Below are 14,123 nucleotides of genomic sequence, written 5' to 3' on the forward strand. Positions count from 1 at the left end.
GCTTAGGGCACCACCTGGTCACCTGTTCCAGCTCTGCTTCCCATGCCTCCCCCCAGAGCCAGCGAGGCCCTCCCGCTGCAGCCAAGGGACCCGTGCGAGGCTGGCCCTGCCCCGTCTTGTCCGGCCGCTTGCTTCAGACCCGCTTCTCCCCCTCCATGCTGTCCTCGGATGCTGGGTTTGGCCTCCAGAAGGAAGAGACAGTCCTGCTTCGAGCCAAGACCCCGTTGGCTTCCCCCGGGGGACGACGGAGTTACCCTGCCAGCAACCTGACCGCTTGGGAACGTGGAGGCCAGGACGCGTCCTGGGCCTGGCCAGCAGTGAGTGAGTGACAGCTTCTTGTCCAGGACCTATCGGCGCCCCCTCGGGACAGGGCGAGGTAGGACGCTGGCGTACAATTAGCTTAAAATGAGGGCCGCATTCACGGAAAATAAAGCAAGCAGGCAGGAGAAGGAGATCCTTTGTGAGTTTACTATGGTACAGCAAGATTCTCCAAACCAGAGCCAAGGTCCTCTGCTGCCCACAGAAGGCTCTGCGTTCACCCCCCTCGCACGACATTTAAGACAACTCTTCATTTCTCTGACCATGACTTCTCCAAGTGCATATAGAATAAATAAATAGAAAATACATCTTTGTTCATGGTAGCGCCGTTTACACACAAAACACACGGTACATTGAATTCCCGAAAAAGGACCCGCTATTTCGGCAACAGGAAGGAGACAAGCATCTCAGAGGAGTGTCTTTTACCCTAAAGGCCCAGCTCCCGTGAGCGCTGACAAACAGAGGACCATAGGAGCAGGGTTCCAAGCCACGAGACAGTCCGCGCCACCAAGAACGCGCCGGAGAGAAAGCACACAGATCCAGCGCCGTTAGACATATGTACAACTCTGAGGGATCTCAAATGGGTCGTTTCGGAAAGTAACTGAACTGGAGGCAGCCCACGTCCTGGCCACCCGAAGTGATCCCAACTGCTTCACAGTGCTTAGGCCCTTGGCACTGCCAGGGTCTGAAACCCCGCAGAACTGTAGCCGCGAACATGAGGTCATCTCGCCTCCCTTCCCAGGGCCCCGCAGCCGCCCCGTCCCACCGCCACCTCCGAGCCGCTGGGCGAACTGGGAGGTGTCGACTCAGCCTGGGGAGGGGGCCTCCTGCCCGAGTGTCACGGACGCGCCCGGGCGCAGGGAGCCAAGAAGGCCCTCTCTGAAGAAAGGCTTTGTGGTTGGTTGCAGGAAAGGGGAAACCTCAGCTCCTCGTGGGCCCCTGGGTGACTCGGGGACCTGAGCGGAGAAGCGAAGCTTTCCTCCTTCCCGGAACTCTCTGCGCGTGCTGAGCAGTCGCTGGAGGCCTGCAGTGGGCCCCGCAGCTCTGCAGACGCCCCCAGAGCTCACCGGAAGCCTGGCAGTGTGCCCCGATGCTGTCCCCTAGGCCACGCCCACAGGCCTGCAGACCAGGGGACACCTGGGGAAGGGTCGTGGCTGCCGGGTGCCCTCTCGAGGGGTGGCAGGTACTTGGAACCCCGTGGAGCCTGCAGGGCCATCCCCAGCCCGCGAGAGGGCACCCGCTGTGCACAGAAGGCCAGGAGGAAACTGCCATGGGCCAGTTCTCTCCATTCTGATCCGTCTTCCCTTCCAGGGGGCTTGGTCCCATCTGGGGAGCTCCCTCGGGGGTGCGGGACACCCTGGGGCCCGTTGTTGAGGCAATGTGGTATGGCAGCCGGTGCTAGGCATGGGGCGCCCAGGCCCCCTGGCCTGGCTGTGTGGTTCTTCCCCATTCAGGTCTCACGTGCCCTGTCCTCAAAATGAGGGTTTGGGCCTAGGTCACCAGTAAAGTCCTTTAAGCCCGAAACCCTGGGCTCCTTGAGGGGTGAGTCCATTCAAGAACTCATGAGGCCCCAAATAGGAGCTCATGTCTCTCCACCTAGCTCCCTGCATCCGGGGCCTGAGGACGGCCGACTGGGGACTGAAGTGCTCCCCACAGTGGGCCTGGCCCGCCCAGCCCACCCCCTGCCCGACACACTTGGCCGTGAGAGTGGCTAGCAGGCGGCAGGCAGAGGGTGACCTGCAGTCCCCGGCTTGATCTCCGAACCCCTCTGCCCACCAGATGCTCGGCCCTTCCTTCCTGCAGGCCTGTTCCTCCCCCTGCGGGAAGCTTCCTGACCCCTCAAGTGGGCGGGATCCTTCCCTCCAGGGCACCTGCGGGGTCCCCATCCTCCCTACTTCACAGTCTCGCCTGGCACCGGGGGCACGCAGACCTGACCGCCTGTCCCCCCAGGCTGCAAGCCACAGACTCCAGGCCTGGCTTCTCACCCTGCATGCCCCGGGGCACCCTGCGTCCCAGGCGCCAGCCAAGAAGAATCCCATCTACAGCTAGGGTCTGTGTATGGTGCAGAAAGCCACAGACTTCTGGAATCTCACGACAGAAAGGGCCTCTAGAAGTCACCTAGTCCTCCCCCCATCCCAGAACCTGACGTCTCCAGAAGGGCGGAACCCCCCAGAGGCAGGGCTGGCCCATTCCCCGAGGGTTGCCGGTCCCGCCTTGGCGAGCGCTGTCTACACCCCAGCTCCCAAGGCCTGAAGGTCGCCGCTCGCTAACAGGAACAGAGATTTCCCGAAGACCCAACTCTCTTCCCGGCTCCACCTCCCACCATGCACGCTGGGGAGCACGGAGATCTGCGATGGCTGATCGGGGCTCCGGGTGCCAGCACCGCTCGGGACTCCTCGTACACCCCCCACGCCTCCCCACCCCCCTGCAGAGGCAGGAGAGAAGTACCCAGGAGGCTGCAGGGAGACCCTTGACTGGAGGCTGGGGAGGGGGTGGGCAGCACCAGGCATCTCTGACGGCCTCCCCTTGGCCCATCAGGGCTGACCCCACTGGGGCCAGGGCCGGGGGAGCCGCCCGCCGCCGGGGTCCGCCATCACTGCGCACCGGGGGGGCAGCACCGCGAGCAGCCCCCTCACAGCTTCTTCTTCCTCACCACGGGGATCGGCACCACTTGGAAGATCTTGGCCTTGTGGTCGTCTGTGTCCAGGGTCACCCAGGTGGGCCGGAAGTCCCCTTTGAAGCCAACGAATGCCATCTTTTCTGGAAAGTGGGGACGGGTCCCGTGAACAGAAGCCCCGAGAGAGTGGCTACACTCCCCCACCTCACAGGGCTCCCCGTCACTGTCTCCCTGCCCCACCAGGTGGCCCCCAGAAGAGCTCGGTGCCCGGCTGCAGATGCTACCTGGGGGGGCACGTGGGGTGTCACCTGACCTCGGGGCCAGCCGCGCGGGGTGGTGGCTCTGCTTTACCCAGGACACCTCCCAGGAGCACCCGCCACCTTCCAGCTGAGCCCCCCACCCTCCCCTGTCTGAAGCCCAGTGACCCCATCTCTCCCGGAAGAGGTGGGCACCACTACAAGAGCTCTCCTCCACCCCCACCCTGCTCCCACAGGCTGTGGGCTTAGAAGGACTTTGTCCAGGGCACGGAGTCGACGGAGCAGCCCAACCAGACGGCGAGTCCTCAGCCCCACACAGCGGTCTCCCTCTTGCGTTCAGAGCTTAACCATTGGAGGGCCGTGCGCCTCCATGTCCACACCAAGAAATGGCCCAGGCCGGTGGGCTGCACACATTTCCCACCGCTGGGAAACACCGCTCGACGGAGGTCACCCCAGGCATGGCAGCTTTTGGCAACCAGATCGTAATTAAAAAGAGAGGGGACTGAACTGGAAAAGAGACCTCTCTCCCTGGGGTTCTCCTTTGGCACTTTGAAGGGCCTTCGTTCGTAGTTCCTGACTTTCCTCTGGGAGCTGCCTGGAGTTCCCGTCTGCTTGGACAGGCGACCAGCGCCAGAGGGTTCTCATGGTCAGGGCGGCATGGTAGCCAACAGCCCTGACTGGCTCCGGACTAGGAACATTCAGATCCAAATTCGAATCTTGGGCAAGTTACTCAGGTGTCTGATTCTATCTAAAATGGAAACCAGGGCACCGATTGCCCGGTTCTTCATGAATTACAAGGTGCCCAGCACGGGGCAGGGCTGCACACCGCACATGGACCACAGTGGTCGGGAGTGTCCCCAGACTCGCTCTGCCTCCCTCCCAGCCTCCCCAGGGACGCCCCCCCCCCAACATAGCCTGCGGTGACGGTGGCAAGGGACAGGCCCGCATTTCTGGGCTTGCTGGCGTCTTCCCTGCGGAGTCTGTGCTGGACTTTGTCACAAAAAGGCTGGGGAACCACGGATGAGCCACCTAGAATTTTTGGGCTTTCCTTTTCTCCCAAGAAGGGAGGGACAAATGAGCATGGAAGAAATGTGGGACATCTGCCCGAGCGGAGCGCGGGAGGTGGGCCCTTCCAGGCTGAGCCGCAGAACCTGGGACGACGGTCAGAGCCTCTTTTCTGTGGGTGTTTGGCTAAAAGGCGGGCGGAGCACGTGCTGAGCAGATGGGCAAACACCTCCAGCAGGCTTCTGCCAGGGCCTGGCCGCACAGTAAGAGGAAGCTGCCCTGTAGGCGTGGGGTCAGGGGACATCTCGCCCGTGCATCCCAGAAGGCACCACTTGTGCTGAGGATTCAGAGGTTTGGTGGGAAGCAAGGGGTAGCAGCAGCCACACCCCAGGGATCTGGACCCCACTCTAGACCACTTACCTTTCAATTTGAGGCTCTTGTCTGCACCGAGGCTTTCCAGCACTCTGGTCCAGGGGCCCCTGGAGGTGTATCTTCCCTTGGACACCATGAGCACGATGCAACTGCCGAGAGAGGGGGCGTCAGAGGTCAGGCTAGAGGGAAGGCCCCTCCTGGGCTGTGGTGGAGGCGGTGCGGGGAGAGGTGGTCAGCAGTGCCCAGAGGTCCAACTAGGGGTTTGGGAAAGGGCAGCCTGTCCCGTGTGTCACACTGACAGCTCTTTCCATGCACTGACCAACATCCTGAGCACCCCTCCCACATCTGGCTGCAGTCGGTGCCCGTGGCCTCTCCGAGCCTGCTCTCCGCCGGCCCGCTGCCCGTGCGTGTCTGTCCCCAGACAGGACAGAGTAGGAGCGCAGAGCACGCCTCCACCAGGACCCCGCATGTGGAGGAGGGACGTCAATTTGCATTTATTGGTTAGGAGTGAGAGAAATGTGGCGGGAGAGAAAGCCACAGGCCGGGGTTACCACGTGCTCGGGGGAGGCGTAACCTCACAATTCCGGTCCCTTCCCTCTGCTCAGACAACACAGAGCTACAGCTCAGTTTGCAAACGGGGGGATGGGGGAGAGTTTCGTAAGTGTCTGAGAGGACCTGTCCTAGGGGAGCCGTGCTCAGGGGTGGGGGGCAGAGGCCTGGAGCTGGGGGTGCGCCCAGCCTGGTGGTCCCAACTTGCAAAAGCGCAGATCCGGAGCAAGGCTCGCCTCCCCGGGTTGTGCTCAGGCCAAAGTGCTGGGAGCACGGGCTCCTCATGGCAGACTCAGCCTGCCGGGCCAGACGGGAGGACGTGCGCCCCTCCCCCAGGAACAGAAGCCCAGCGGGGCTTCCAGTTCACATCTCAAAGGAATCCTATAACCACAGACCACAGTCCAGACATGGAGAGACTGTACAGGATTGTGGAACCCACTGTCACCCCCGTTCGTGTCCCACTGGGAGCAGAAGGGACACTCCTCAGATGCAGAGAGCTTGTTGGCCTCACGACAGACGGGAGCTGCGGCTGCGGCTGCGTGTGGCTCTGGGGAGATTGGGGAGGAGGCCCGCAGGGCTGGGGGGTTAGGCCCGTTAAGGAGGGGAGCATTGCAAACACTCCCTCTGCACTGGATTCGGGCTGTGTTCCCAGGAGGCTGCTGCGCCACTGGTCCAGCTCAGAGCCAAGGCTGGAGTCCCTTCCTGCTGGGGGGACCCCAAACTGAGGTCATGCCGTCCAGACAGGGCCCTAGGTTAGCTCACAGGAACCGGACAGGGAGACAGGGTTCCTTGGGGGCATGCAGAAGCCTGCAGCCTATCGGTGTCCCTGTCTGCCTGGTGTGGGGCTGTCCTGGCCTGTGAGCCCTGCGGCTGTCAGCAGGGAGGCTCCCCAGGGCGGCAGGGCAGAGCCTGTTCCTTTAAGCCATCCTTAATATTCCATCCGGGGGACAGTGGCTGCCTCCTCCTTGCCCTGGGACCCCAGCGCCAGTGGCCGGCTGGGGACAGGCCGAAAGGGGCTGGGCAGGCCTGGGGCGAGAGTAGGGAAGGACGTGCCCTGCCGAATTCCTTGCTCCTTCGCAGGAGGTCAGACAGGGGCCTGCTGCTACCCAGTTACTGTCAGGGCCCCCAGCAAGGCCCCGGGGCTGGTTCATGGCAGGTTCTCAGTGAGGACTCCTCCACCAAGGCTCATGGGGTGGCTGCCCGGGGCCTGGAGGAGCCCTGGGCAGGGGGGTGTCCCATGCCTCTGCCCCTCCCCTAAACGGGGTGGCTCTGCATTTTTCCTTCTTGTTCCAGACCTCTGCACCCTGTTTTGTTACAAGAAGAAATCCTCTGGCCAAAAAAGGCATGAAAACTACAGACCCCAAGATGAAAAATGAGTTTTCCCCAAATCAGTAAATCCTATCTTTCTGCGTGAACGTGTAATGCTAAAGAAGCTTCTAGTGGGGGATAGCGCGGAGACTAAGTGGGAGTAAGCAGAGCCCCCACTCTCCGGACACAGCCCTCACACACTCGGCGTCCGTGCGCCACGTTCTCACGTCCTCAGTCAGGTCTTCCCGAGCACCTGTGTGTGGCTCTCTGCTCAGACGTCCTGCCCGGCCGGCTCCCGGCGCGAGAGCGGATTCTCCACCCAGTGGACCAGAAACGCACATGGAGAACTGCACGCCCGGGCCCGGCAGTCTCCCTGCCCCCGGCCCCACCAAGTCTACGGCTTTGGGAGACACAGAGCTTTCCAGCAGCAGCGGGAGAGACCTCGCCCAAGACACGCACAAGTTAGATCGGGACGTGCCGGGAGGTCCCGGGAACTCCTAGCAGAGGACGCAGGAAGTACAGGTAAGAATTCAAGCCGGCGGTCCAGCAGGGACGATGGGTCTGATGGGGCTGCCGCACGGGCCGGCCCGCCAGGAGGCGGAGTCCGGGTTGCCAGTGGCAGAGGGGCCTGCGGGCAGCCACCAGAAGGACCGGCAGGAGCGTGCGCGGGCAGGTGGGCTGATGGGGACACGGGGACAGAGGGAGAATGACAGGGGAGGTGAGCAGAATGCCCAGACTCCGGCCAGGCTGTCTGGAGGGACGGTGCTGATGAACCAAAACAGGGCGCGCGGGGGCGGGGCTGGCCGGGGAGGTTGCAGGACAGCAGCTGGCGAGAGGTGGCTTAGAGGAGACACCCGGATTGCGTTGCCCGAGGCGCCGTTGGACAGCAATGTCCGGGGCTGAGGAGAGGTCTGGGCTGGAGATACTCAAAAGCCACCGGCATTTGGATCGAGTTGGAAGTGTGGGAGGGATGAGATCATGCTGGGGAAGCGCAGCGTGGCTGGGGAAGAGGGCTGGGCCAGGCCTCCAACTTGGAAGTGGGCAGCCCGGCCGCTGACCTACATTCAGTGCGGCCTCGGCTCCAACACGAGTCACCAGGCGGCACTTCCCCGTGGAGACCCCCGCCCGACTCCCGCAGGCTGGCGTGGCCCAGGACGGGGCCCAGCCAGGGGTCTGCCGCGCCCACACTCACTTGTCCGGAAGGGCCGCGATGTGCTCCAGCAGCTGCCACGGGACGCCCTGCAGAATGACGTTCCGGAAGCTGGCGTGGCTCAGCACGTGGCCCCGGTGGCCGTCGACCGCCAGCACCTGGAGGCCGTCCTCCGCGCTGGGACGCTTCACACCGTCCACCTGCAGGCGCAGAGCAACACGGCTGTGATGTGCGGTCCCGAGACTCTCCTGCCCCATGGCTCCCGTGCGGACCCCGGGGCAGCCTGTCTGCAAAGCTCTTCCACACAGAGTGCCCCCCTCCGTGGGTTCTCTGGAGGGGCCTGAGTGACGGCCGCGTCACTTGGACACGGTGGAAGTCACCTTACATGGACATCGGGTCTTTGCAGGGGTCCTTAGAGTAAGAATCTGGAGGTGAGGTGGTCGTGGATTTGGGACGGGCCCTAAACCAGCGATAAGGGTCCTTGCGGGAGGAAGCTGGGGGTGTGGGGCTCCCCAGCTCGGGGAGGAGGTGGTGGGGACAGAGACACCGTGGAGGGGCGTGTCCTCAAGCTGGGACGGCAGGGACGGCCAGCAGCCACCAGAGGCCAGCAGAGGCCTCGGCCACGGCTCCCTCAGAGGCCAGAGAAGGACCTGGCCCTGCCATGCCCCGAGGTCGGACTTCTGTCCTCCAGGGTGTTCCGGAGAAGGAAGGCTTGTGACAACAGCCTTAGGAGACCGACCGCACCCTGTGGGCAGCCCCCGCCCCCCCACAGGGGCCGGAGCCACTCACTTCAGTGTAGGCGACGTCGCTCATGAGATGGAAGAAGCGTTGCCTGGAACTTTCCATCTTCACCTCCAGGAAGCGGTCCTTCGTCTTCTGGAACACACACAGCCGGGCGCGGGCGTCGGTCTGGGAGCCGGGCCGCGTCTCCGGCACCCCCGGTCCCCGCATCAGCCCTTGTGGGCTCTGAGCCCAGTTACAAAGACCGCCCCGGCCACTCACCAGCTGGGCGCCAAGGAGCTTCCGAGGCATGGGCACGTCCACGACCGGCCGCTCGGCGAACCGGGGGTAGGCGCCGGCCGTGCAGTCGCTGATGCCGGCGTCCTTGGGCAGCAGAGCCTTGATCTTGATTCTCTCGCAGCCTCTCACCGAGCAGAAAGCAAACCTCTCCCTCTCGCTGTGCGCTTCCAGCTTCAGGAACAGCAGCCTGCCGGGGAGCGGGCCGGTCGGCTCTGAGGCTTCCCAAGCCCCCGGGGGGCCCACCCGCCGCCCTTAGATGCGCCCGCTGCCCCCATTAGACACGTGCGCCCTCCAACATGGCCAGCAGGCCGGGTCTGTCTCGGATCGTGTGCGGTCAGAGAGAGAAACGCCCAGGGAGAGAACTAGTAACAGGGGCTCGGACCCTTCTCAGAGCCCCTCTCCACGCAGTCCCGCAGCGTCTCATTTAACCCTCAGACAACCCTGAGCAGTAGGGACTGTGACCGTCCTGATTTCTCAGCCGAGGGAACCGAGGCTCAGAGAAGCCAAGTGAGTAGCCCAGCGTTGCACAGCAGGACGGCAACAGAGCTGGGCGGTCCGTCCCTTCAGGGCACCGGGTCTGGAAGGTGCTCCCAGGCTTCCTGGCCGGGCTGTCCTCCGGACTGGAATTGATTCTCGCTTCCCGGAAAGGACCAGACGCGGCCCGGGGGTGCAGGGGCTCAGAGGGTGAGCACGCCAAGCACGAACTTGGGGCTTATCACTGACGGTTCAGTTCTGAGGACAGCTTTCAGGTGACCCCCACCCTGGCAACGTTAGCCTCTCTGACACGGGCTGTCCCTGGGCGTTGACCTCGGCCGCGCCCACACTGCCCGGACAGCCCGATGCCGCAGCCCTCACCCCGCATAGCTGGTGGTGCCAAGGACCCAGTCTGCACACGCCGAGAGGCCCCGAGAATTGGGGAAGCCCAATGGTTCGGTCTTCTACCCAGGAAGCAAGCATCCTGGAACCCAGCTCACATCCCCAAGCTTGTAACGGAACTGAGTAAGGCACGGCATCGTCATTGGCGGGCCCTAATCTCGGGGACCGAGGATCAGGGGGCGCCCAGGTGGCTCAGTCATTAAGCGTCTGCCTTTAGCTCAGGTCGTGAGCTCATGGAAGCCTGCTTCTCCCTCCCCCACACCCCCTGCTTGTGTTCCCTCTCTTGCTGTCAAATAAATAAATAAAATCTTTAAAAAAAAAAGATTTTATTTATTTATTTGACAGAGATCACAAGTAGGCAGAGAGGCAGGCAGAGAGCGAGGAGGAAGCAGGCTCCCTGCAGAGCAGAGATCCCGATGCGGGGCTTGCTCCCAGGACCCTGAGATCATGACCTGAGCCGAAGGCAGCGGCTTAACCCAGTGAGCCACCCAGGCGTCCTAAATAAATAAAATCTTAAAAAATAATAATAATAATAATGAGGAAACGGGAGCACACAGGTGGCGTAGTTGGTTAAGCCTCTGACTCTTGGTTTTGGCTCAGGGTCCTGATCTCAGGTCGTGAGATCGAGTCCCACACTGGGCTATGCGCTGAGTGGAGAGTCTGCTTGCGATTCTCACTCTCCCGCTACCCCTCCCCTCTGTGCGCTCTCTCTCTCTCTCTCTCTCTCAAACTGATCTTTAAAAAAAAAGAATGGGAAAATCGCTGTGAAGCAATCCTTTCCCGGACTCCCGGGGGGCCGGCTGGCGACAGCCTCAGGCTTCGGAGGTGTGTGGGCATCCCTGAGACGTCAGATGTCCTCCCTTTTTAGGGGAGGGGACCAAATATCTCCCTGATCGCCGTGGAGAGACAGCCAATCCCTGACGTCTGTATCGAGTGGAACCTGGGGCCATTCCCCACAGGGTGGGGGCATTGGGAACAGATAGGCCCGTGCCCAGCGGTGCCCAGGGACCCCCGGCCGTGCCCAGGGACCCGCCCCCCCCCGGGCAGCCACCGCTGATCCTTCTCCATTCCTCCTCATCCACCTCCCTCTGGACGGGGTCGCATCATCTGCTCCCACCAGCCTGTGAGGACTGGAGGTAACGCGCCGCGTCTCTGTTCTAAGATTCTTTGCTGTCACTTTGCTCCCGGAACAGGCACATTTCCTACAACCCCCGCGTGTGTGTCACGGAATGTTGGTTTTCCCCCCAAGCTTGGCCGCTTGGAAGATGCCACGGGCCACGGAAGCGAAGCCCCCAGCAAAGCATTTTACGCCCCGGCTGGGAGCTCAGTGGTGGCTCTGGGGCCTGCCAGAAGGGCCGGTGTGGGGGGGAGGGGTGGGCACACAGGGCCGCGCCGGGGCTCCTCACCCTGAGTCCTCATCCCAGTAGTAATGGCTCCTGCCCGGGAAGCTCTGCTGCACCTTGTCCATCTGGAAGGTGCGCATGAAGGTGCCCGTCTTGGACGTCTGCTTCAGCAAGCGATTGTGCACGTCCGAGAGGATGGAAAAGGTGGTGCCTCGGGGGTAGCAGAACCCCACGCGGATCCAGTCGCCCCTGAAGACAGAAGGAAGGTCAGGTTCCGACCAGGGACGTCCGGGGCCCCAGAGTGTCTGGGGCAGCGCCTGGAGAGAGACTGAACCAGCCTCCCCCAGACGGCACCTTCATTTCTGCAACGGGGGTCATTGCCATATTGGGGTCTGTGCAAAGTACGCAGGGCTGGAGGGCTCACCGGGCACCTCCCAGGCCTGCACTGGGGTGCTCCACCGAGAGCAGAAAGACGCTTCTCGTCCGGTTGTTGCCGAGGCGTCCAGGGTCCGGAGGACAGGGCTCAGCCCCTGGCCCAGCCTGGTCTCGGGGCCCACTCCTGTCTCGGGGTGTTGTTTTCCACATCTGACGTCTGTCTCCCAGGGACACAGGGACCATGTTCCCAGAAAGCATACGAGCCTACGTCTGTGAGGCCAGATCCTGAGCTACATGCGGTTCCGTCCCCTCTCCTGGTGGCCCTGGGAGGTGTCTCCAGCCCCAGCAACTCAATGGGGCAGAGCAACAGACGGCCCCCATTGGAGCCCACCTTGCGCCCAAGGCCAGCCATGCCCACAGCGGGGGGCTCAGCCCGGGTCTCTGACCCCTCCCCACTGGCTGCTCTCAGCCCCCGTAGAGGCATGCTTCTGTGGGCTGACTCCGGCTGGCCTGGGGTCCCCGGAGTTCGTGGGGAGATGAGCTCACGGCAGCCCCGAGCTCCAGGGGAAGCGGCCATCCCCAGTCGCAGCTTCCAGCCGGCGTCCACTCACTTGTTGAAGTTGATGAGCCAGATGGTGAGCTCGGCGGGGGCCGTCTGGTCCCAGTGCACGGTGTAGCCCTTCCGCAGCGCCACGACCGGCTGGTACTGCTGGTAGTGCGTGCTCCGGGTCAGGGCGCCCTCCAGGTAGAGGGGCCGGCCCGGGAACTCGTTCTTGACGATCTTCATCCGAAGGTTGCTGGTCTTGTAGGCCTGGATGTACATCTTCTCGAACCCAAAAAGGAAACACACATCAGGACAATTACGAGGATGGTTCCAAGAGCGTCTGGCTAACATCTGACTACCGGCCCCAGTTTCAAAGGACCCTTTTAAGGATGCAAGAACCGACGGCCAAATAAGGGGGCATATCTTCCCGCTGGGGGTGCACAATCTTGCTGAAGCTCCTTATTCCGGAAATCCTAGTGGACACAGGGGAGGGCTGGCTTCACAGTTGCACGGCAAACCTAAAGCACCTGGAGGGGGTTGGGGGAGGCGGAGACCTCATAGAGATCCGCTCTGAACGCCGCTCCCTTCTCCAGCGACCTTCCTGCCTGCGTGGAGAGACAACCAGGGGTGTTGCTGCTTCTCCCTCACTTTCTGGGGTCCAGCCTGTGCGGCCATCCCCGTGTCACTACGCCCTGCATCCATCAGTGGCATCTCACTCCAGAGAATGCACAGAAGGTCCTGGGGACCCAAGAGCCCACTTGCCATGGGCCAACCTCAGCGTCAGACACGGTGTCCTGCATTCTCAAGGTGACATCCCCGTGGCCGTGGCCAGCACAGCCACGAGCCACTGTGAACGTGGAGGGGAGGGGTTATCTCCCCTCCGGTTATGCTGCCCCCAAAACGGAGGGGGAAACCTCAGCACTGCCCGCAGCCCGGCACTCAGGAGAACCACAAGTTCAAGGGAAGACAAAGCTGCAGAGGTTCCGATGACTGCGGCAAGTGCTACTGATCTGGGCATTTCTGCAAAAAGACAAGCAACGTGGGGGGAAGAAGAGGGTGGAAGGCTCCACATGCGGCCACGAGCAGGGCCCACGGTGCGGGCACCAGGGTCCAGACTTCCATCACCTTCTAACTCCTCAGTTAGACTTCCAACGACCCCACCCAGCCGCAAACTCTGACCCCGCCTCCCGGTGCACCTTCCCTAAATGGTCAGGGGCCCACGGCCCGCCCCAGCCGCGCGTTCTTCACCCTGAGCAGCAGCAGGAGCCTCTCCCGATCCTTCCACAGGGCCACCTCCCCCGGGGCTCTCTCTCCAGCAGCCTGGGAGGCGGGTGCCCTTCCCCGGCTCGGGCTCCTGTCTGCACCCGGCTTTCCCGGCCCACAGTCCTTCCCCACGCCTCTAACCAGTCCGCAGCCCCACACTCCCCGCCCTTCTTCCCGCCCTTAGGCTCTCTGCGGGGCCCCCTCCTCTGGCCACTGTCCGGCCTCACCTTCTATCCCTCAAACGCCCCAACTTCCTGCCTGACCCTGGCCCTGTCTTCCTGCCGGCCTCCAGCACCCCCACCTCCGTGTGCCCACCCGGCCACGGGGCCCCTTCCCCTCTCTGGCACCAGCTCCCTGTCCCATCTGTCCCGGACCCCAGACCTCTGGCCAGCTCCTTTCTTACCAGCCCCATTCCTGATGCCCGCAGTGCCCGCCCGCACAGTGGACAACCTCCTTCCTTCACACTCGTGTCCTGTCCACCCGGGGGCCATCGGGCTCACTGGCCCCCCCTACTTTCACACCTTCATTCTCTTGGGCTGTCCCCTCATTTAGTCACCATTTAGCCACATGGTAGCTAACGGCAGCATCATAATAGTCAACGAAGATTTTTGGTTCTACCGTGTTCTCCGTGCCATTCCATACGGCAGCCAGTGGCCACTGGGCACTGGAAACGTGGCCAGCATGGCCAAGGACCTGAGTTATAAATTTTACTTTAATTAACTTAAATTTCAAACCAAAGTCCGTGTAGAATAGTTTCCCACTAACGTGATGTTTAGTAGGCCTGGCTTTCACTTTGCTGAAAACGTATATCCCAATGGGAGTGGGTTCTAAGTACAAAATGGTCCTGGATTTTGAAGATTTAGAACAGGAAGACAAATATAGAGATGCCAAGTGCCTTACTAATGATTTTTATATATTGTTTACATGTTGAGATGAAAGTATTCTGAGTATGCTGTTAAAATCCACTATTAAATATTAAAAATTGGGGGACACCAGGGTGGCTCAGTCTATTAAGCCTCTGCCTTCATCTCAGGTCATGATCCTAGGGGCCTGGGATCCAGCCCCGCATCGGGCTCTCTGCTCAGCCGGGGAGCCTGCTTCCCTCTCTCTCTGCCTGCCTCTCTGC

At 62.1% G+C, this 14,123-nt stretch overlaps 1 protein-coding gene across 4 annotated transcripts in view; it reads right to left on the bottom strand.

Moving 5' to 3' along the window:
• Positions 1 to 446: 446 nt before the first annotated feature.
• CEMIP (cell migration inducing hyaluronidase 1) overlaps positions 447 to 14,123 on the bottom strand; it is a 128,682-nt gene continuing 115,005 nt past the window's right edge. For 3 of the 4 annotated variants that reach the window (XM_082736724.1, XM_082736722.1, XM_082736721.1), the window contains 7 exons: positions 11,802 to 12,013; positions 10,879 to 11,064; positions 8,579 to 8,783; positions 8,366 to 8,452; positions 7,619 to 7,776; positions 4,618 to 4,718; positions 447 to 3,078 (listed from right to left, as the gene is read on the bottom strand). In XM_082736724.1, the coding sequence (XP_082592850.1) occupies positions 2,951 to 3,078; positions 4,618 to 4,718; positions 7,619 to 7,776; positions 8,366 to 8,452; positions 8,579 to 8,783; positions 10,879 to 11,064; positions 11,802 to 12,013 (1,077 nt within the window). In that variant the 3' untranslated portion in view covers positions 447 to 2,950. The remainder of the gene's footprint in view (positions 3,079 to 4,617; positions 4,719 to 7,618; positions 7,777 to 8,365; positions 8,453 to 8,578; positions 8,784 to 10,878; positions 11,065 to 11,801; positions 12,014 to 14,123) is intronic. The other variant, XM_082736723.1, reaches the window with a different exon arrangement.

The sequence above is a fragment of the Mustela nivalis genome (assembly GCF_964662115.1).
Source record: "Mustela nivalis genome assembly, chromosome: 6".
Taxonomy (NCBI): Eukaryota; Metazoa; Chordata; class Mammalia; order Carnivora; family Mustelidae; genus Mustela; species Mustela nivalis.